General features: G+C 39.1%; 1 protein-coding gene across 3 annotated transcripts in view; it reads left to right on the plus strand.

The window, feature by feature from the left end:
- The first annotated feature begins 305 nt into the window (after positions 1 to 305).
- ANO10 (anoctamin 10) overlaps positions 306 to 21,834 on the plus strand; it is a 128,290-nt gene continuing 106,761 nt past the window's right edge. For 2 of the 3 annotated variants that reach the window (XM_056334757.1, XM_056334759.1), the window contains exons 1-10: positions 306 to 436; positions 3,385 to 3,537; positions 4,639 to 4,821; positions 7,090 to 7,224; positions 8,939 to 9,058; positions 11,535 to 12,104; positions 14,468 to 14,523; positions 16,092 to 16,166; positions 17,167 to 17,349; positions 20,748 to 20,939. In XM_056334757.1, coding sequence (XP_056190732.1) covers positions 418 to 436; positions 3,385 to 3,537; positions 4,639 to 4,821; positions 7,090 to 7,224; positions 8,939 to 9,058; positions 11,535 to 12,104; positions 14,468 to 14,523; positions 16,092 to 16,166; positions 17,167 to 17,349; positions 20,748 to 20,939 — 1,686 coding nt within the window. In that variant the 5' untranslated portion in view covers positions 306 to 417. Of the gene's footprint in view, positions 437 to 954; positions 1,414 to 3,384; positions 3,538 to 4,638; positions 4,822 to 7,089; positions 7,225 to 8,938; positions 9,059 to 11,534; positions 12,105 to 14,467; positions 14,524 to 16,091; positions 16,167 to 17,166; positions 17,350 to 20,747; positions 20,940 to 21,834 lie in introns of those variants that run through there. The other variant, XM_056334758.1, reaches the window with a different exon arrangement.

The following is a 21,834-nucleotide window of genomic DNA, read 5'->3' on the forward strand; positions in this document are numbered from 1 at the left end:
AAGGAGATCTGGCCTGACAGGAAACAGCATAGGAAGGGAAATGTGGGGGGGGGGGGGGTGGGGGGGAAGAGGAAAAAAGAGGATGAAACAAGAGGTCACAGCCCATACAAGTGCTGATAAAACACTGTAATAAAAGCATTTTGAAAGCATTATAGCGCAAAGGCCAGACGGGCCCCCAGCCACGGCCGCCAAGCAACCCCCCCTCGTCTCAGCCGTCCCGCGCTTGCCCCATGAGCACGCGATGGGGCGGGGCAGCGCCGCCTCCGGCCAATGGGAGGGGGAGGCCCAGCCGCGGCGGGCGGGGCCAGGCCAGTGGCAGCCGGTGGGCGGTGGCACGTCGGGCCGCCCCGGCGCCCTTCCCGCCCGCGCCGGCTGCCTGCGGCCAGGGCCAGTACCGCCCCGTCCCGCCCTGCGGATATGGAGCCGGCGGCCGGCGGTGAGTGCTGGGTGGGCGGCCGTCACCCAGCGGGAAGGGGCCCTCGCTGCCGTGAGGGGAGGAGCCTCCCACCTTCCCGCCCACCCCGGTCTTCCCCGCCGTGGCGCCGAGCCAGCGCCTAGTCGCCCCTCACTGCCCAGGCGCGGCTCGCCCGGCCCGGCGGCGTTCCCGGGGACTCTGGGCTGGGCCTGGAGCCGGCTGAATTACGGGAGCCGGCTTGTTCCCCGCGCGGTGCCCGCCGCAGCCCCGGGCGCCCTTCACCCGCGGTGGGCTCCGGGCGGCGGCGGCGGCTGGGGAGGGGTGGGGCGGTGCCCGCCGGCGGAGCGCGGCCTGGCGTGAGGGAGCGAGTCAGCGGGCGCGGCGGCGGCGGCGGGCCGGGCGCGCCTCTCCCCGGCGGTTCGGCCCCTGTAAAAGGGAGGCGAGACGCGGCCGGGCGGCGGGGGGACGCCGTTGCCTATCGCCTCAGAGCGGTCACGGGGGGGGGGGGCGCCGCGCTGGCTGCCCGGGGACGCCGGGCTGGTGGCGGCAGGGCGATGAGCGGGCCGCTGCTGGGCACGGCCGCCCCGCGAAAAGGGGCCGCAGCTCCCCCTGCCCTGCTGGCCGCGCCGGCTCGCAGACCGCCCGGGGCGGCCGGGCTGCGTGGCTCGGGAGCTGGCTGCGGGGGCTGGCCACGGGCACGGCTGTCCCTGCGCCCCACGCTTCGGGTTCTGGCGTGGGTGCGAGGGAAGGGGCCCAGCTGCACCCGGCTGTGCGCCAGGCGGCGTGCTGGCAGCTCTGCGCTGCGGGCCGCGAGCTGGCGGGGTGCTGCGGGCCGCCGCTAGTTTTCAGTACTAATAAGCCTGAAAAGAACAAATCTTACTGAGTCACCACGCCAAGCACAACAATTCTGAATAAATTGTAGGAGTGAGTTTACCGAGCAGCGTGCTGTTTATACAAACGCTGTTTCGAGAAGACAACTGCTCTGCAAAGTGATACTGGTAACTAGTAACGTTTAATAATTATCTACTGCTTTTCATTTTTTCAATTCTTTGGAACCTGCAGTATGCACAATATGGCAGGCAGTATAATTTTTTAAAATAAAACTGATTAGAGAAAGCAATGCAATATGGTGGAATGACTCATCAAGGCAGTGCAGTCAGTCATTGACAAGCACAGTTACAGTACGTTATCCCTAATGTTTGCCTTGGGTTCACTCTATTTGTGCAGACTTGCATCTAAAATGTTTTAAAATACTTCATTAATCTAATGGATTTCTTTCAAAGACATACATACTTGTAAAACTGAATGCTGCAGAATTGTGTGTAAAAAAAAAAAAAAGTGAACTAGCAAGTGAAGCTAACAGGAAAAACCCATTGAAATTCAGCTTGAAAGCTTTTTGTGCCAGTCAAAAGCAAATAAACTTGTTGGTTATGCATATGTTAACGGTATCACTGTATTTTGTAGGATAATTTATGCAAAATACTGGAGATTGTGATTTCTCTGTGAATCACACAAAACTGTCATAAAAGCTGAACTGCATCCTTAGAGATACTTAGAAATTAAGTAATTTCAGTCTTTGAACAGGAAGGGGAAAACTGCTGGAAGACTGGGTAAAATCCTTTCTTCGGTGAGGTTAATAGTAAAAAAAAAACCCAAACCACCAAACCTTCCCTTCAGTTTTAAATTCTGTGAATTTAGTCTGTGATAGGTTTTTTGGTTGGGTTTTTTAATTTTTATTTTTAAGCCAGGTAGGTTAGTTCCAGATTTATCTTTTTATATCAACACCTCAGAGCTGCTTTATGAAGCATGATATAATGATCTCTGTAGAATCATTATACGGAAGTTGAAGGCACAATGTCAAAAGACTTAAGAGGAGCAGCTGAAGGAACCAGGGTTGTTTAGCCTGGAAAAAAGGAGGCCTGGGGGAGACCTTATCGCTCTGTACAACCACCTGAGAGGAGGAGGTTGTAGCGAGCTGGGTGTTGGTCTCTTGTCCCAAGTAACAAGAGATAGGACAGCAGGAAATGGCTTCAAGTTGTACCAGGGGAGGTTTAGGTTGGACATTAGGGGGAATTTCTTGATGGAAAGGGTTGTCAAGCACCGGACCAGGCTGCCCCGGGGAGTGGCTGAGTCACCATCCCTGGAGGTATTTAAAAGTCGTGTAGCTGTGTGGTGCTTCGGAACATCGTTTAGTGGTGGAGCTGGCAGTGTTAGGTTAACCGTTGGACTTCATGATCTTAAAGATCTTTTCCAATCTAAATGATTCTATGATTCTATAAAAGTTCACTTAGATATTTTGGATTATTTACATATAAAGTTATGCTGATGCTCTACGCTGTGCTGTTGTGGATATAAACCAGAACGCTTGGTTTGTATCTTTCAACAAGTCATTTAAATGCTTTGTGCATGGTTTGCCTATTTGTATGATGGCCGTCCTGCTCACCTATGCAAGGTGATGTAAGTTTCTGTGGTGTCATTAAAGCTTCACAAGGTTCCTCCTTCAACGTATAATGTGTTTGCACACTTCTAGCAGGAGAAGCTTATTGGTTTTAGATACCTGCTTGACTGATGTTCTCGTCTGTTAATGTTTTCATTTGCTGACGATACACTGTATCTTTTGTGTGTGTTTTTGTGTGCAAGCTGTTGTTCTTGACGCTAGTTTCTTCTTATTACTTTGTTTCAATGTATTTATTTGCTTTCTCATCACTACCTCTTTGCTGCACATACCAAGAACAATTTCCCTAGAGAGTAGCAGGATATAAATGCTGCTGAAGACTGGTAGCATCTTCCCAAATCACAATCTGAGAGATTACTCAAAGTGCTGTTTTCAGTAGGTCCACAGAAATGGGCAGCTACCACTTTGCTAAACACAGACATATGTCACTTACTATAGTAAAGTTTTGTGAGGTTTTAGGTTGATAGCAAATATTTTTTTAATACTGACATTTCTGTTTTGTTTTTGTACTTAGTAAGCGCTCAAAAGATGGCAGAAAGCTGGTCTTTCTTGGATAATTTTGAACCTAACTTCACGCCCCTGGTAGTAATTGAGCTTGCAAAAGGCACCAAAGAGGAAACCATAGAATGGTTCACTAAACGAATTGTGGACAAAAAAGCAAATGGAGGTGAGTGTAGTACGACCTTCTGTAATACTTTGAAATCGAATTGGCTCTCATCATAATATGAAGACACATAGAAAATTGGTATTCAGGTATGTTGTGGTTTAATTATTGTTTAGCCAATCACACTCCATTTTGTGTTTTTGAAGTTGGTTGATATTATGTAAGAGTAGAACTTTCATGTCATGAAAATTTAATAACTGAACCCTCTTAATCCAGTTATTAATGAAAATACTGGCTTCGAGTAACATGCCTGTTGAACTCTTGAATCCTTCCATTTTTACAGTGAAACCCTGATAACCTGTCTTTCAGCATAATTTTGTTATCAGTTTTTATCTTCATGGCCTGGAGCATGTTTCTCTTGTTCCTTATGAGCACATTGTGAGCCTTTCCAAATAGAAGACTCACCATATCTACTGTCCTGTCCACAAGACTTGGTACCATGTTGTAGAACACAGTTAAGTTAGCAGGAAGCAATTTCATGTTGATAAACTCATGTTGGATTTCAATTATCTTTTAGCTAGCTTGTAGGCTTTTGCAAAGACAGTGTTTCATTACTTATTTTAGTATACTCCCAGGATCTGAAGTTAGGCTAATGAATTTGTAATTCCTTAGGCTTTTTTTTTTTTTTTAACATCTTTTAGAAAGGCATTCTTTATTGCTGTTGTAGCTTATTATATCTTACAGTCAGTGATATTTCTGTGGCTGTTGGATTTGTGACTACAAACTTGCTTTCAGGCCTCTGTTGGATGTCAGGGGTGTTTCTGTTTTGTAAGTCTAGTCTCCTTAAAATGAGTGGGACTGTTTGCAGAAGTGCTGGTTATTTACATGATGTGAGCATTAGGGATGAAGATCCCAACTGTCCCCATTGTTCCAGTTCACCTTCTGTGAGCACTTCCACAGAAACAAGGCTAAATCAAGGGGTGACCCTGCAAGATTCTGACCACCACACTTCAGGTGCTGTTGAAGCCTTAATTCTTCTGGCCTTTAAAAAGATGAAGCTTCAGCGCTCCTTATAACTAGGTCCAATATAATGGATGCTAACACAGTAGGTTTTTGAGATGTAATTTTAATGTCTATTCTTCCTTATTTTGCTTTTCTTTAAAGGTGCACAGCTGCTGGTTAAACCATTGGTCATGGGAAATGGAGATAAAAATATTTATCTCGTTGGAGCTTCCCACTTAAGGCTGTTGCTGGGAGCTGAAACTGTGGGTTTGGTGAAGGAATGTAATGATAACTCAATGAGAACTTTTACATACAGCAGTAGAAAAACTTTCAAATATTTTGCAGGTAAGCAGTTTTAGGGGTCTTTGTCATTGCAAGGCTGTGCCTGAAGATTATAAGCAATAACACTGCCAGATCTTTCATGGTCTTTCTTTCCTTGAAATGGTAACAGTGAACAGAAATAGGAGGAACAAGCCATGAAAAAAATACTCATTTTTCCCTATGGGAATTCAGATCATGTAACAAAACTAAATTACTATTTTTTTTCACATGGATTTGATTTTTGCTTGTGTTCTACTTTTTGAAATGTTTTGAAAATTTGGGGTATACACAATATACTTTTGTATACTCCAAATATTCTTTTATTTGTGTGAAACATTTTTGTTGAAAATAAGACAAGAATAAATAGTTGATGATCAGGAGTGCAGGTTTATCAATCAATGTTATGAATTAACATAGCAATTATGTGAGCCCCTTTTGACGCTTATTACCTTATATCTTATTTTATTATTTTGTATTATATCTTATAATTAGCTGGAGAAAATAGAAATATTTTTCTCTTACATTTACACATTAAAGAGAATTAAATAGTTAAATAACACTACAGAGCCATTTGATAGAATTTGGGCATGATTCCTGGCTTCTTCCCAGTACAAACTGGAACCTCTTTGTCCCTCTCCCAGTACAGACTGGGACCCATCCCAGTACAAACTGAAACCTCTGTCCTTGCCCCAGTACCAACTGTCAGCTGTAGCTCAAAGCACCTGAGCCTGCGGGCTATAGGGAATGTGCTGATGTTTGGTTTAGTGCTGCGAGAAGCAGGGAGTTGGACTTTATGATCCTCATGGGTCTGCTGCAACTTGAGATCTTATGATTTGGGAAATAATTCTCTTTCCTCTTCTATTTTGAGGAGGTGCAAACACAGTAACATTTTCTTTTAAATGTGGTACTTGAAAGGTATTTAACCCCCTTACAGTGGCAGTAGTCATTTTGCTCTCCAGGTAAATATTGGAGTTCCTGCTTAGTTTTGCTAATACTTTTCACATGCCTGTTTTGGTGATGCCTTTCACCATATTTTCGATATAAAGGTTCCTGGGTCTGTCTGAAACAATAATAAAGTTGAGATTTGTTGTTTGTTTGATGCCAGTTTATTCAACACCGCTGTTGTGTGCAGTAACTGTTGCATTGCCTTATCTTTTGTGACCTTGCTTTTCTGAAATTAGGAAGCCTTGAGAAGAGTTGTTGCTTGCGAAGGTACCATTTCTGTTTCATTCATGTGTTTACATTCTTAATGCTAATCTGACTGTCATTGTGAACTTTGTTCTGTAATAGCAGCTGGAACTCCAGCTACTGTAAACCTAAAAGATAATTTTTGCTGTATCTCCTGGTCTTTTTTAAAATGCCAATATAATTTAAGTTTTGCCCAGACCTGATCAGAGGATAAAATAGTTGACCATGCTTAGATGAGATGAAAAATGTCATCTACAAAAGAAACTCTGCAGCCTGAGTTGTCTTACTATTATTTCTAGTTCCCCAATTTAACTGATACTATATTCTTATTCTTTGTATTAGAGATTTGTTGATGGTTTAGCTTCTTTCTTAGTGTATTTAGGGCCATCCCTACAGTTTCTTATTCCTAAGTGGAAAAAATAATCAATTGGTCATTATCTCAAGAAAATCATACTCTTGTTTCCTTGATGATAAGTTGGTGGGGTTGACAATAGTTTTGTTGCTATAGGTCTTCAAAACTTGAGATTTTTGGAAAGGTTTCTTATCATTTTACCTTATTTCTGTATTTTTATCAGAACAAAATGTTTCAAATAGCTTATTGTTATGTTGAATGGGCAATAAAGAGCAAGATACTGTGATATTTGGTGTGAAATGCTTACTAAAAAGGAGATTTGTCCTGACATCTTAATGTTTTTTTGTTATGAAAATATTTCAGGAACTGTATGGCAGAAAGGGTTATGGAGATTCTGAGTCTGGCAAGTAGTGGATGCCTAAGTGAGAGTCTTTCAGCCGGGCAAGCGTATGTAGTACTTGCTGGTATACTGCCCAGTCTCCAGCAATTAGGACTTCAGGGGTGTCTTTGTCTCAAGTGATTTATTCTCTTAGTTCATCTGGATAGTCAAAAATGCAGTGGCCAACATGTGCCAGTTAGAGAAAACTTCTTCCCAAGTTTTAAAAAGGGGAGATTTTGCTAATGGATTTTTTTTGGCAGTAATTGTCACATAATTTTTTTTTCCTGATTCTGGTCATTTTTGGTAGTTATTTGCACAATTTCATAATACATTGTCCTGTACTGCATAATTTCATACCTTCTTTTTGATTTAGATGACAATCACAATTTCCTTACAATGGCAGAATGTCAGTATATCATCAAGCATGAACTCGAAAATTTGAGAGCTAAAGATGAAAAAATGATCCCAGGATATCCTCAGGCAAAGCTGTATCCAGGAAAATCAATTGGTAAGCAATGTAGTTTTTTGCCTGTAACTCACAGTGTTGATGTAGGATAGTGTGCATGGTGAAAAAAACCTTAATTTTCCTGCAGTGAAGAGAAATCCTTCAGACATTAGTTCCCCACTATTTTTAATCAACTTTTTCTTGGCACTCCACAGTGATAGATCAAGAGGAAATGGATGCACTGTGCAACAAGAGACATTCTGAGTAGATACTGAGAAAAATGTTTTTCACAATGAGGGTAATCAAACGTTGGAACAGGGTTTTAGAGAGATTTTGGTAACTGTCCTGTAAGACTTTTAGATCTTCACTAGACAAGGCCCTGAGCAGCCTGATTTAAGATGAACCTGCTTTGAGCAGGAAGTTGGGCCAGATGACTTCCAGTAGGCTTTCCATCCTGAGTCTCTGGAATTAGGATGGGGCTGAGACTCTGGCCTTACATTCTTCTCATTTGGATAATTTTCACATATATTGATGTCATCCTTTATTTTTATAATTAGTACAAAAATACTTGGTTTTTTTTTAAATTACATAATAATATATTGGATTGTCTCTATAAAAATACTGGAATGAGTAACAGTGTTTCAGAGCTATAAATTTCACAATATGAAGTAAGTTAGTTCTATTTCATTAATTTGATTTCATTTGTCATCCTCCTTGCTTCAAGAGCTCCCCTTTTTAATGGGAGAAAGAAGCAATAAGAGCTAGTGCTGTTTTTATGGTAGTTGGAACTAGTTCTTTGGCAGAGATGCTACAGTTTATTAGCAGAATTTATCTTAATGTATTTATGTCCTTTTAATAACAGTGTCTTTATTAATTAGTGTTCATCATCAAAGAGAGATCTGTGCATATCCGTGGTTCAAGAAATGTAAATAAATATAGATGTCTGATGAATTTACAGTGGTAATTTTTTATATAGCTAAGGTATTTTTCCAGTTATGTCAAGTAGATGCTGGGAAAGATGCTGGTTATGTCAAGTAGATACCATGAGAAATGGTAAAAAACTATCACAAAACTTCCAGTGTCTTCCTTCTCCTGTTTTCAAATTTATTTTCTTTTTTAATATTTCTATGGTGGTAACTTCCAGAGCAGTTTGTTGATTTTTTTATATGGAAAGCAATACTACCCGTTTATCCACATGGGTAGTATTGCTTTCCATAACAAAGTTAAATACAAATTGTGGAATATCTGGTTTGTTTGCAATGAAGATATGTTGTAATTTATGAATTAATGTAAATTGATAATTCAAAAACTGTTTTAGTACCTTCCCCATAATTAATACAACAATGGCTCTTCAATTTAATGTTTTGTTTTTGCTATGTCAGTTTGATTTGTTATGCCTTTATTTGCTCAAATGCAAGAGCCAGACCTTTCCCCACAAAGCTACACGTGACACTTCAGTTCTGACCTGTAGCACTTTTTGTTCAACCTGCATCTGATTATATTGCAAACCTATGGAATAGTTAATAGATGTAAAAACGTTACTCTTTGTCTTCTAGTTGACAGCACAGTCTTTGTAAGAACTGCTCTCTATAATGAATAATTTTTAACTAACATGCAGACAGATTATTTGTTTTTAGGATTTAAATGCTAGATTTATTTCTAAGGAACTTCAGACTTGCGAAGTACGTAATGTAACCCATTTTCTTGTATCAACTTCATAGTCCTTTGAAAGATTACTAGGTACCTTTTTTTTTTTTTTCCCCCGTTTTGCCTCTAGTGAGAAGATTATTGACCAGTGGTATTCTAGTGCAGATTTTCCCACTGCATGATAGAGAAGAGTTGAAAAAGCTCCGTCACAGCTGGTATGGCCGAGTGAAAGTTGGCTATCAACCTTTAGGTATGTGAACGCTTACTTCACTATGAATATAGTGCAGGGTTTCTTCTGGAGAAGTTTTCTCTTCAGTTTGTGTGAGAAGACCAAGGGTCTTTCTAACTTCTGCTCCAGCATTTAGAATTTGACTGATAGAATTGAAACTCCTGTGTGAAAGTATTGTACCAAGAAGTCTGTTGTTTGACTAAGAGTTTACCTTTTCACATCCCCAATTACCCATTGCAGTTTACCTACTCTCTCCATTACCTCTCTGCCCAAGTTGCTTTGCTGGCCATTGTGAATCAAAGTCCTCTGGTTTTGGAATCAACAGAGTGGCTTAGGCTCTGGCTAAGGAAACATCCATGTTTCCAGGCTTGCTGACATGCACAGTTGAGGTCTCTTTGTTGAGAATTCTCATTGATACTAAGATGGCTGTAAGGTATCTTTTGCTATAATGACTTGCAATACAAGTGTTCAGGAGTGAAGCACTGGATGTGCAGGCTGCTCTTTCTTGATTTTCTTTCTTGTGGCTGCAGGAGTTCTGTATATTTTGGTCATAGTTTCCAAGTCGGAGCTGGGGGGTAGTTCAGAGGCTCAGCATTTGCACTGTGACCATCTAGCTTAGAGTCTTGAAATTAGACCATTGTTCTTTTACCAGCTGAGCAAGTTTTTCCTCTCTCAGCATTTCCCATGTAACCTCCTGAAATGGTTCAAGACTTGTGAATTTGGTGGCTCAGAGGCTGGAGATTCAATGTCTGCAAGCTTCCGTGTAATAACAGTCTGCACGTCACAAATTCTCCCTACCAATGAGTAAAGCAGTAATGGATCAAGCCAAAGCTGTTTTCTCAAATTGACTTTTGACAGGAAAGCTCCTCTGTGTCTAGAATTCCCAAAGCTATTTTGAGTTGTAGACGTATCAAAAGTATGCTTACAACTGTTTGTTTTAAATTCATTGTCTGTATGAAGACTGTTACGTTGTTGCAGGCCGGTGTCACTTGAGTATATTTTACACACTGAATAAGCTTAAAATGAAAATAATTGTTAGTCTGGCAGTGTGAAAAGTTAAGTTCCAGATTGTGAACCTGTAAACTTTACTTGAAAATAAGAAAATAAACATTTGGGAGTTTGCCTGATTATTAATCTCTGGGTCTTGCAGTTGCTTGAGATTCTTTCCTGAGCTAAAGGAAGTTGAAGATCTGGCTTGATAAGGCCTGCTTCCAGAGTATTGTGTTAGGGGTCTTATTGTGTGCTTGTCTTCTGTTTATACAAGAGAGAGGTGGTTTTTTTTGACTAACACTGACTACATACAAAATTTCACAGTAAGTCTCAGGAAGCCTGTTATGTTTGTACTACTAATGTATGTCTCATGTTGTGTTTGGAGTGTGAAATGGCGCAAATGACCTACACTTGAACTTCTTCATTAATAAATTTTTTATTGAGAGTGATTGTGGAGTGCTGATTCTTCTGTCTGTTTGCCTTTCCTTCTTGCTTTCAGAGACTTACCTGATATGCAATTGTGAATTTCTGCTGTAGGGTTTTGTAAATGTCATGGCTGCTTTGTTAAGCTGGTGAATATGCAGCATTGGCATACAAGCAGTCTGGTTTTCCAAGCAGGCAAAGATAAAATAGATTTCAGCATTCTAAACTGTTTGCTAGGCTTTTCTATATCTTATAATGTGGTGCCATTTGCAGATTATGTGGAATAATACTCGTACGCTTTTTTATTAGTATTAAGATAAATGAGATCTTCCTTGGAGGTAATACATCTGTCATTAAATATATCCATTAGTAGTGCACTTTTCAAGCCTTTATAACACCTGAGCAGATAACCTTGGTGAGTACAGCAAGTGTGTATTTCATGTATCAGTTATCTGCTGAAGGGAATGTGTCATCCTGGGTGTGCTATCTGACATACTTAAGATTTAAGATTTCAGTACACCTTTCCATCTATTCCTTTAGTTCCTTGAGGGCTGGCAAAGCACAACTAGTCCTTTCTGGCTGTGAGCAGGCTGAAATAGATTTTTTTTTTTTTTTCAGGTGTATGTATGCCAGTGAGAAGCTTCAGAAGTTAGGTGTCACTTGCTGATAAAGTTTTGGTTCTTATTACACCAAATGTCTTCTGTGCCATCCTAGCCATTCATTGATAGATTCTGTTTTCAAGAATGCTAGTGTTTTTGTGCTCTGTTGGTTTTTTTGTTGTGTTGTGTGTCCTGCCCTGCCTGCCCAAGAATATATGACTTAAGGATTGAGATACTTGACTTCTCTACCATCTGAATATATGTATATATGGGATTTTTTTTTCTGTATATACAACAAAAAATAAATAATTCAAATAACCTTCTGAGCTTTTGGGACATGAGAGAAGAAGGAACCAAAAAGCAATAATATTCGTTATGTTATTTAGAAAAAAAATGCGGGCCAAGGGATTAATGTAAAGTCAAGTTTGATATTATACTGATGTCTCTGTTAAATGTGGTCTTAATTGATTTATTTTTCTCTTCAGATGAGATACGCTGCTACTTTGGTGAAACCATTGCTCTCTACTTTGGCTTCTTAGAGTACTTCACATTTGCCTTGATTCCAATGGCTGTCATAGGGATTCCTTATTATGTGTTTGCATGGGAAGACTATGACAAATATGTGATGTTTGCCACATTCAATCTGCTCTGGTCTACTGTGATACTGGAAGTTTGGAAGCGGATTTGTGCCATCATGACATATCGCTGGGGTACACTGTTGATGAAACGACAGTTTGAAGAACCAAGACCAGGCTTTCATGGTGTTCTGGGTATCAATCCTGTCACTGGGAGGGAGGAACCAGTGTACTCAAGTATTAAGAGACAGATGAGGATTTATCTGGTGTCCTTACCATTTGTGTGCCTTTGCCTCTACTTCTCACTTTATGTGATGATGATTTACTTTGATTTGGAACAGTGGGCTCTGGATTATCATGAGGAGAATGAGTCTAACTTCAGCAGCTTGATGCTGTTTGTGCCCAGTATCATATACGCTGTTGTGATTGAAATTATGAACCGTATCTATCGGTATGCTGCGGAATTTTTAACATCATGGGGTAAGAAAGTTTTCTCCTTTTTCCTTAAAGTTAGAATCCCCGATATTTAGAATTTGTTTCTTTGTAGAATACGTTACTGTGAGGTTTTGTTCAGTGGAATGCTAAAGAAATTTTCTGAAGTAGATTTTTACAGTGGGTTGCAAGAGATGGCCATTTTAACTTCTTACATCTATTTTGAGTGTTCTGAGACTGCAGTTTCATGTTTGGTTTAATTTGGTCTGAGTCTAGCATGCCAACAGAAGGGGTGATCCCTGCCTTCCTCCTCAGACTCTCTTTGCCCTTGGTGCAGAAGTCAGCCTTCCCTGATTTAGCTCTTTGGCTATATCAGCTGTAGTGCTGGCAAAAGGGATGAGTTGAGATCATGAGGATGGGAGCTCAGAGGTGGATGGCAGGACTGTCCTGGCAGGTTGCACCCACAACCTGGGTTTGCAGAGTATGTCTTAGTCTACTGGTACACCTGTGCGGAGGATGGCGGCACCGAGATAATGGAACAAAATCTAAACCCACCCAACTAAATGTCATATGAGAGTGTTTGTGTATGCTATATATAACAGAGACTGAGATTTCACATCCCTATCAAAATATTTTCCTCTGGGCACTCTTAGAAGAGGAGGAATGTTATAATAGATTGCCTTTTTTTTTCCCTTATGCATGTGACTTATTTAACAGATTGGGCCTTACGTTTTGTAACCTAACATAAGGATAGTGAAATGTTAGTATTTATTTTGAATTTTAGCACTCCTAAAGACATGTGCAGTCACTTTCAGACAAAGTTAATAGTTGAAGATAATGGGGAGTTAACTGTTTTTTGTAGCTCAATATGGCATGCATTTACAGGACAGAATCCAGGTTACTAAAGCTGGAGACACACAAAGTTAACCTAAGAAAGATGAAGTAAAAGGGAGGTTAATGCAGAAGACAGAATAAGAAGAGGTGTTTTAGTGGGGATAGGTTATGCATGCCAAAATGATTTGCTCAGCAAATTCAGCTTGACAGCAGCAATAGTAAAAGCAAGCAATTTCTTGATTTGTTTGACTGTTCAAGGATTTTATTTAAATAATGACTTTTAAATTCATATCTAGGTCTCAGTTGACTGTTTATTTCATTTTTTTTCACTACACTGCAAGAAAAAGCCTTTATGCAAAATGCCTGGTTGTGTTTATCAGAGAATTAAAATGTTCTGACGGGTAACCCAAGTTTTTTTAATGCAAATGTTTTTGGTTTTAAGCTGATGTTTCATATTCAGCAGCAACAGTATTTATGTAACTCACTACACTGACAGCTTGTGCCTTTTCTGTGCTATCCAACATGTTTATGCTGCCGTGCTGTGAAGAGGATGGAGAGCTAATCTGACTGTCCTACCTTCCCTCCCACTTGGCATATTTTCAGCTAATATCAGACTTAAACAGCTAAACTGACAAAGTATAGGAAACAACCTGGGTTTTTTTTATGCACACCTCTTACACCTGTTTATCACGAGAACTGACCATTTAGTGATAGCTAAAAGCAAAACTTGCATTCAGTCACTTGAGTGCATCTTCCATGTGTCAGGCCCAAATTCACACCCCTGTCAGACTCTGCTGGTTTGTCCTGAGCAATGTCTGTGGGTGACAGTGTCTCCTTTCAGCCTTGTTGACACAGCTCATGCTAGTATGTTACCTTCTCCCGCTTAGCCAAGGCTTTAAAGATACAATCTGACAAAATAGCAAAAAGAAATGGCAGATCCCCCATTCACTTCCCTTTCCTCCCCTGTAGTAATGAGCCTTCCTCAAACATCAGCTTTTGACAATTTATCTTGAATAAACTGAAAAATCTTAGTTTTAGAGCCAGTAATACATCTATTGAACTTGGTGTACTTGAGTCTTGCTTTAATGCTTAGGGTGTGATCTAAATTCCATGGAGGTGGATGGCAATGTTTCTGTGAGCATCTACAGGTTTTGAAACAAACCTAGTATTTTCCATATGTATTTCAATTAGTTCTGCATTGTTTTCAGCCAAAGAAAAAAATTAATAACTAGGCACATTTTATTAAGTGTTAAGAATGATGGATGGTTTTTCTGTTATAGACCAGCTCTTCTGAGAAAGAAAGATGTAAAAGGAAAAACCTTTACAGTAGAAAAAATACTGGAGTTCTAGCCAAAAATATGTATGTCAGCACTGTGCATCAGATTAGCTTCATAGGTTAAGTGAGGTACTGGTACAGTATAAATTCTTTCAGCCATCAAGTGTTGGAGGAACTATTCCCCATAAACAGTTAAGTAATTTTTGGGTGGAGGAAAAATGTCTGTTTACTCTCATACCATGCCTAGTATATTATAAGTGCTTCTGCTGTTTACTAATCAATAATTCTGTTGGTATTTTAGAAAATCACAGGCTGGAATCTTCGTATCAGAATCATTTGGTACTGAAGGTTTTAGTGGTAAGTATGTAGTATAAGCAGCTTTTAAGATTATTTAACAAGAGAACTTGTCATGTTTTATTAGTGCTTTCCTAGCATTACCTCACTGACCTACAGTTTTGTTCAAGGCGAGATACTAGCACAAATATCAGACTAAACAGGATTTCTGCTGTGGTTGCAGTAACTGCTAGGCTGTTTTAGATGCCTCTTTCTATAATAGAGAGTTGGGGTTTTATTTATATTGATTTGTTCTTTCATTACTATTCTGTGTAGTTTTTGTCTTTTGTTAATTGATGTGGTCTTGTTTTCAACTAGGAACTCTTCCTTTTACTTCTTGCAGACTTTATGGTAAACCATATTTTAAAAAGCTCATGTATTAACTGCTGCCTGTATTAACATTCAGAAAACCAGTCAGAGGAGACTGAAGATGTATGTCCATCAATCTGCTCTTATGCAGTTTGTAATATTTTGTAGTATATACTGATCTATTTAATTTGTGGCTCTGAACAAGTAGCTCTTGTGTGTGTATGTATATATGTTTGGTTGCTCTTTTAGGTGTATATCCAGATGCAACACTGATTCTAAGGAACTGTACTGTAAATCTTGAGTTCCCATATAAGATATTCAGTAAAAGCGGTTGTAAAGATCAGTTGATTTTGAGTCTTAATTGTTTCCTTTTTGAAAAGATCATTTAAGTCTCTTCCAGAGTTCTTTTTTTCACTCAGCATGCTTTTTTTTTTTAACCTGCTTGTTATCCTTCTGTTGCTCATAACCTCTAGAGCTAAAACTCTCTTACATAATATTCATAGCTTTGTCTCAGCCTTTCTCAAAAAACAGCACCATCTTTTTTCCCCCATAGGAAATTAATATAAAATAATTTCTAAAATTATGACGTGTCAAATATGAGTCCTCCCAAATGTCACTTTCATGCAATGAGTGGCTCTCTGCACTCCCAGTATTATCTATGTTGTCTATGAGCTCCAAAAAAGGAGCTCTAGCCGTGATAGCAAGTAGGAAACTTCAGAGCTTGATTATAATTTTTCAGGTACAATACTGTGATTATGTCTCCTTTCAGAAGTAAGGAATATTTTCTTGGACATAAAACCTCTTGAAGTGATTAAACATAAAGCTCAACTAACATATATTCAGGAATGGTTGTACATATTGAGAGATATATGTCATCCAACATATATATGTTGGTAAAGTATTTCTTTGAAAAAACCCTACCTACCATTACCCTAAATTAAGATGAATACGTCCCTTTCCTTGTTACCTATGGGGAAACTGATAAAAGATGAACGTTAAGTAGACGGTGATGTGTTTCTAATGTCTACAATTCATAACTGAGTTGTAGTTCTCTTTGTATACCATGCTTTAGGAAAGCATTAAGCTTGTCAAATGAAAATACGAATACTACCAATATTGGAAATGAGATTTTTCTGTCCTAAGTTTTAAAAATGGTAAATAAAATTTTAATGAACAGTTTACATCTGAATGGAAGCTATTTAGTCAAGATAACTCTTAAGTTAGATGACAGTCTGCATTTGAATGTTTGCTTGAGAACTAATTACAGATATTCTTATTTGCAGTTCAACTTCTTAAATTGTTTTGCATCTCTTTTCTACATTGCTTTTGTGCTGTTTGACATGAAGCTTTTGAGGCAGGTGAGTTCTGAGAATGTCTTAAAAATGTTGAATATGGGAAAATAAAGGATTAATTAAAATGGGACTTTAGTTTTTAATATTGAAATAAAAAATATTTCATTGAAAATGAATATATTTTATATATATTTTCTTAGAAATCCAACTCATATTTCAGTTCCTCTAGCACACTTGCAGAATCACAAGAGTGGAGCATTTCTTTCCCTCTGTATAAATGAGGAACTGTTTTCAAATAAATTGATTGTTCCCTCTTGCAGATGAGGCTGGAAAATTTTCATTTCCTCCTTCCTTCCCTTTATGTTAGAAAATGTTTTTTGTCTGTGGTGGTCTTTATGAGAGATTCTTGAGGACAGGAGCATGTTTAATTTTATGACTACAACATGGAGCTGAGAATAAAAAAACCCCAAAAATAATTTGTAGTTAGTATTTTAAATCAGCTTTCTGTTGTTAATATCTTTTGCACTCCAATGCATGAAAATTGGGAATAAAGGAAAGATTTTTTTTTTTTCTCTAAATTTAACTAAACAACAAGAACTTCAACTCAAGGCCTCTGTTCCTCTAAAGAGATCTCTAGCAAAACACTTGACATATCTATACCAGACACAATATTGATCACATTTCCTGTGCTTTAAGGTAAAATGCAAGAAGATTAAAAAAAAAAATAGAAAAAAGTTCTTTGTTTAGCTCTGCCATTGGCTTTGGCATATGTCTTGTGTATCTTTGCCCTTAGTTGGACTTTGTGTACTGTCTCCAAGATACATCCAGATCAGCAAAATATTTAGACACCTAACTCCTATTTTGTCCTTTTCAGCTCATAGTAAAGAATGGCAACTAGACCACCTATACTTTTCATATGCTATTGCTAGTTTTTTTAGGCTGGCCTTCTTTTGTCATAGTGTAGCAACTTACAGTGTTAATAGAACATGCAAAATTGGAAATGAGCATAGGTTAATCACAATTCTATTAATTTTTTCTTTTTTTCTTTTTATTTTTTTAACTTAAGAGCTTGGCCACTTTGCTGATAACTTCGCAGATCCTTAATCAGTTTGCAGAATCCTTGCTTCCTTACTGGCTCCAAAAGCGACACAAGAAGAGGATCAAGAAACGCATGTGTTCTCTGAAAACAGATACGGACCTGTCATTAGTCGAACAAATCAACTTGGAGAAAGAAATGGGCACCTATTTTGTACGTTTTACTACCGTAAAAGAGTTAAAAGTTTTTTGGGCTGAAGTTGACAGAGGCATCAGGCAGTGCAACCTAAAATATTTCTGGCTGTCTGGCCTGGCAGCTTATTTTCAGCTTCATCAATTTTGCTGGTAGTGCTATATGGTGGATCAAGAAACATACAGTGCAGTATCCTAGTTACACCAGAATGAAGGGGTAGGAATGAACAGCTGAACCTGGAGCTACCTAACTCCATATCACTGGAAGAAGTATTTGTGTAATATACCCTTAATCTCCAAGGGTAGCCTGAAGGCTACCAGGGGGAGGCTTTTTCTGTTTTAGTTTGGTTTTGCAGTGATAATAGTTTAAACCATCAATTAAACTGTAGCCTGAGAGAGTGTGCTTATGTCTGGGTGGAGCCAGAAGTGGAAAGGGCAGAAGATGCCACCTCTTCAAACCAAAACTACTGCCGGAAGCTCTTGCTTCTTGAAACTACAGCTTTGGCACATCCTGTCTTCCTAGTTCTGTTCCTGACCACCTTCTACCCAGTACAATTTTAGATTGTATTTAAAAGACTTTGTGCAATTCATTCCTTGCAATTCTAAAGGAATTGACAAAATAGACATCAGTGTGTATGTTAAGGCCCTACAGTGTGGCTGAGAACTTGTTTGATCGGATGCTGCAAGCATAGTCACAAGGGTCTTAATACTGGATGATTTATACTTTTACGGAATAAGCATTATATGTAGACAGTGTACCTTCTATGTAACAGGTAGAGTTTAAAATTTGATGTTAATACTGCATCAGATTCCTCTCTTCCTGCATAGAGTGCTGTGAAATGGGAAGAGGAAAAAGAAATGCTACCTTTGCAATTGAAAAATTGTACAAATATTAATACTTGCATTCCTCTGTGAAGGCTGGTATTTTGCACATTTTATATGGAGGGAGAGAGATTTAGAGAGCATGTCTATCTTGCAGTGGAGAACACAGCAGAAATCCCTGCGTTAGTGATTGAACTGATAAATCAGGACAGTTCAACACTGTGCCTGCAAATAGGCCAGCAGAACTCCAAAAGCTGTGTATTGGCATCAGGTGTTGATATGCCTGACCAAATAAGCTCTGCCTCTTAGAGATGAGCTGACTTCTTATTCTCAGCTGCACATACAAGGCCAGTGTGGTGTCTTTGAGTCACACTGCACAGTGCTTCTTGTGCAGAACTGGATCAAATATATCTGCACCTGTTGTACCATTCTGCTCTGAATAATTTTCCACGGGGATCCAACAGGTCAATTTGTAGAGTTATGACTTTGCCTTTGAAGGTTTCCGCTGCTAGTCTCGTTTTCAGTTCAAGGTAGTGTGTATTCAAAGCCTTAATGTTATTTTCAGTTTAAAGATACTAATTGGGCTGTACTTGTGAATACATGATATTAGACCACTGATTTGTTTGCAAGCAGTGAGCTGTCAGCTGGCAAGAGTATTTCTAAAATTAAATCTGTCACAAGGGGGAAGCATTTGACTATGTTTAGTAACTTAGTTTAGCAGGAGTCTTGACAGAATTCTGCATTTCAGGCTCTCCTCTTCTGTTTTCCTTCCTTCACTTACGTTTCAACGTTTAATTATCTGTTTTATTTGTCTCCTTTCTCTCTCGCTTTTCAAATCTCCAGCCCTTAACTCAGTTTAAGATGTAAAACCACCCTGCAATATTTTTTTTATTTAAGTTTATGCTTCTCTCTTCTAGTTGATTTTCTGCCGTAATTTCTTTGTTGATTCTGTTTCCTTGATGCCATAGTTCATGTGCTGCTCTTGTGGGCAGCAATGGCATACTTTGAAACTTCTTTAACATTGTATCAGCTCCTGTTTTCCTGCACAAAGTGTCATAAATTGAGTGAGGGAGAAATAAATACTCTTTTTCTCTTTCTATAGTCTGCTGTTCTAAAAGTCAGTAAGTACTGGGCAAGGAAATGAGAAGAAAGGTTAGAGGAAGCAGTGGGGATACTATGTAGTTACCAGAAGGAGGAGCACAAAGGGAAGCGTTTTTCCCCGCCTGCAACAGTTGTCTGAGAAAGTGATAGCAGGGACAAATACATGACTGCCACTCCAGTGAATGATCCTGCACAAACAACCCTAAGGAAGACCTTACTAAAATTCAGAGTTCATACAAACATTACTGTGAAAAAATCTCAGTGGTTTTAAAAGTTAAGTAGCTCCTCATGGTCTTGCCTGTGGATCAGTTTGTTAGACCCAGCTATATTGTGCAACTTGAAAATGAGCTGAAGTGAAGAATGGAACTAATGACCACCCCATGTTGATTTCTGAGCTTGCAGTCTTCTACTGACTCTCTCTGTTTGCTAGAAAAAGAAGCACTAGGTGCTGGAGAGGGCAGTCACTTTAACAGCTATAACCAGCAAAAAAGACTGGAGAACCACGTGTCTGATGTGTGGAGCCAAAACCAATTTTATGTGGTTCCTGTAATAATCTCAGTTACTGTCAAGTCTTTTATTATTTCATGTTTGAATGGGAGGACAGTATGTGGGCCTGGGCAAATACAAGATAGCTAGATCCCAGTTTAACCTGTGTGTGGTATTTCACCATCCTTTGTCCAGTGAACACTTTTTCTTTAAAAATGGTTGGGTTTGTTCTTCACTTATATAAATAATTGCTGCATTCATAGAGAACTATTATTAATACTACAAAACTAATATGCAAATATATGATAACCTACATGTGAGTACTCAATCAGCATTTAAGTACCCACATTCTTGCTTTAAAGATCAGGCAATGTGATTGGATTTACCAAAATAGGGCTTTTTGTTTGTGCTAATTGTTCTTTTCAGATGTCAGCACTGTGTTCTGACATTTCAGCCTTCAAGTTGGCCACTAATTCTGGCTTACCTATTTTGAAATAAACAAGCAGAAATATCAGAAAAGAGTTGCCTATCTGCCAACCTGCTCTTCTGGTTAGGTCTTTCATGGACAGTCTGAAATACTAGGATCTTTCTTGTCACAATACTTTCAGGAGAATGTTCTGCCAGTTTAAATGCATGGTGCTGTTTTTCTATGCCCCCATGTTCCTTCTGTAACTGTTTCATTGAGATAGTCAAGAACTTGAATGGGATGAATGTGTTTATACAATTACTTCATGTACTAAGGATAAGAAATGTGACCTGCAGAAAATGTATTGGGCAAAAAGAAAAACCTTGCCCTCCCCTTATTAATAAGTTTTGAGTAATTGAATAATTCCAAATTAACTAGATGGGATTTTTTTGTTGTTGTTACTGTTTTCTGTTACCAGTCATTCCCAAACAACTGGTCTGGGATGAGAAAGTGTGTTTACAACTGTATTTGTTAAATCTGTGTTTCTTAGTTTTTGGGGTTTTTTTATGGGTTAAATTTGTTCTTATTTTTGCTCTGTTTTTTAGGGTACTTTTGATGATTATCTGGAGTTGTTCTTACAGTTTGGCTATGTGAGTCTTTTCTCATGTGTTTATCCACTGGCAGCCATCTTTGCAGTGTTAAACAACATCACAGAGATATATTCTGATGCTTTAAAGATGTGTAGAGTTTACAAGCGTCCATTTGCAGAACCCACAGCAAATATTGGTGTTTGGCAGGTAATTTCTGAGTCTTCTGTTCATTTGTTTTAAAAGAGGTTTCAACAACTTTGAAACTTTAAAGTTTAATAGGTACTTTGTTCTCTTCAATGCCTTAGGATATTATCTATCCAGCTGTATACGCAAGTGGGTTTTTTTAGGGTTTTTGACCATGTGTTTTTCAGTTGCCTGCCAAAAGAAAAAAACATTCCTTTAGTCCTTGTATATGGTACTCCTGTTGCAAATGCAGCAAAGCAAAGCTGACGGATACCGCCTATTACTCTTTACAGCCAACATTTTAGAAATGGTAACATCTGATGAATCTCAGAAGCATGGAGCTCAGCAAGGGTTTAAAAAAAAAATTGAAGAAATACTTGGAGTCCTAAACCATGCTTGGCTGTGTGCCACTGTGATTACTGGTATTCAAGCTAACTAATTTTAAAACAATCTGGATGTGTGTGCAGGAGCTAGACCTTTCTGCACAACCTGAACATTGTAGTCTGTCTAAACAATTTCATGCTCGTAGTACTGGGTTAAGGATTTTCTGTCCTCAGTTGTTTGACCATGCAGTCATGCTAGCACCAGCTAGTTTGGAGCCTGCTGAGTACTCTGCATCAGTGAACTGATTCTGACTAAAAAGATCCCTATAAAACTCCTTCAAACCCAGAATTTTTCCTGAAAAGAAAATCATCCAGAGACTTAATAGCAGTGGCCTGATAAGGAGTGTGAAGTAGGTTGGAGGAAATCTCCAGGGGATGATCCATATTCTAATTTTATTTAACAACTTTTTAAATGATATGTCATGGAGACAAAGGGCACAATAAACCAGTGAATTGTTCTATTTGGAGGGGTTGCAAGTGTCGGTATGAAATGAAACAAATGGGAGATGAAAAATGAAATCAGGAAACCTACTGTA

The sequence above is a fragment of the Falco biarmicus genome, chromosome 4, assembly GCF_023638135.1.
Source record: "Falco biarmicus isolate bFalBia1 chromosome 4, bFalBia1.pri, whole genome shotgun sequence".
NCBI classification, from domain to species: Eukaryota; Metazoa; Chordata; class Aves; order Falconiformes; family Falconidae; genus Falco; species Falco biarmicus.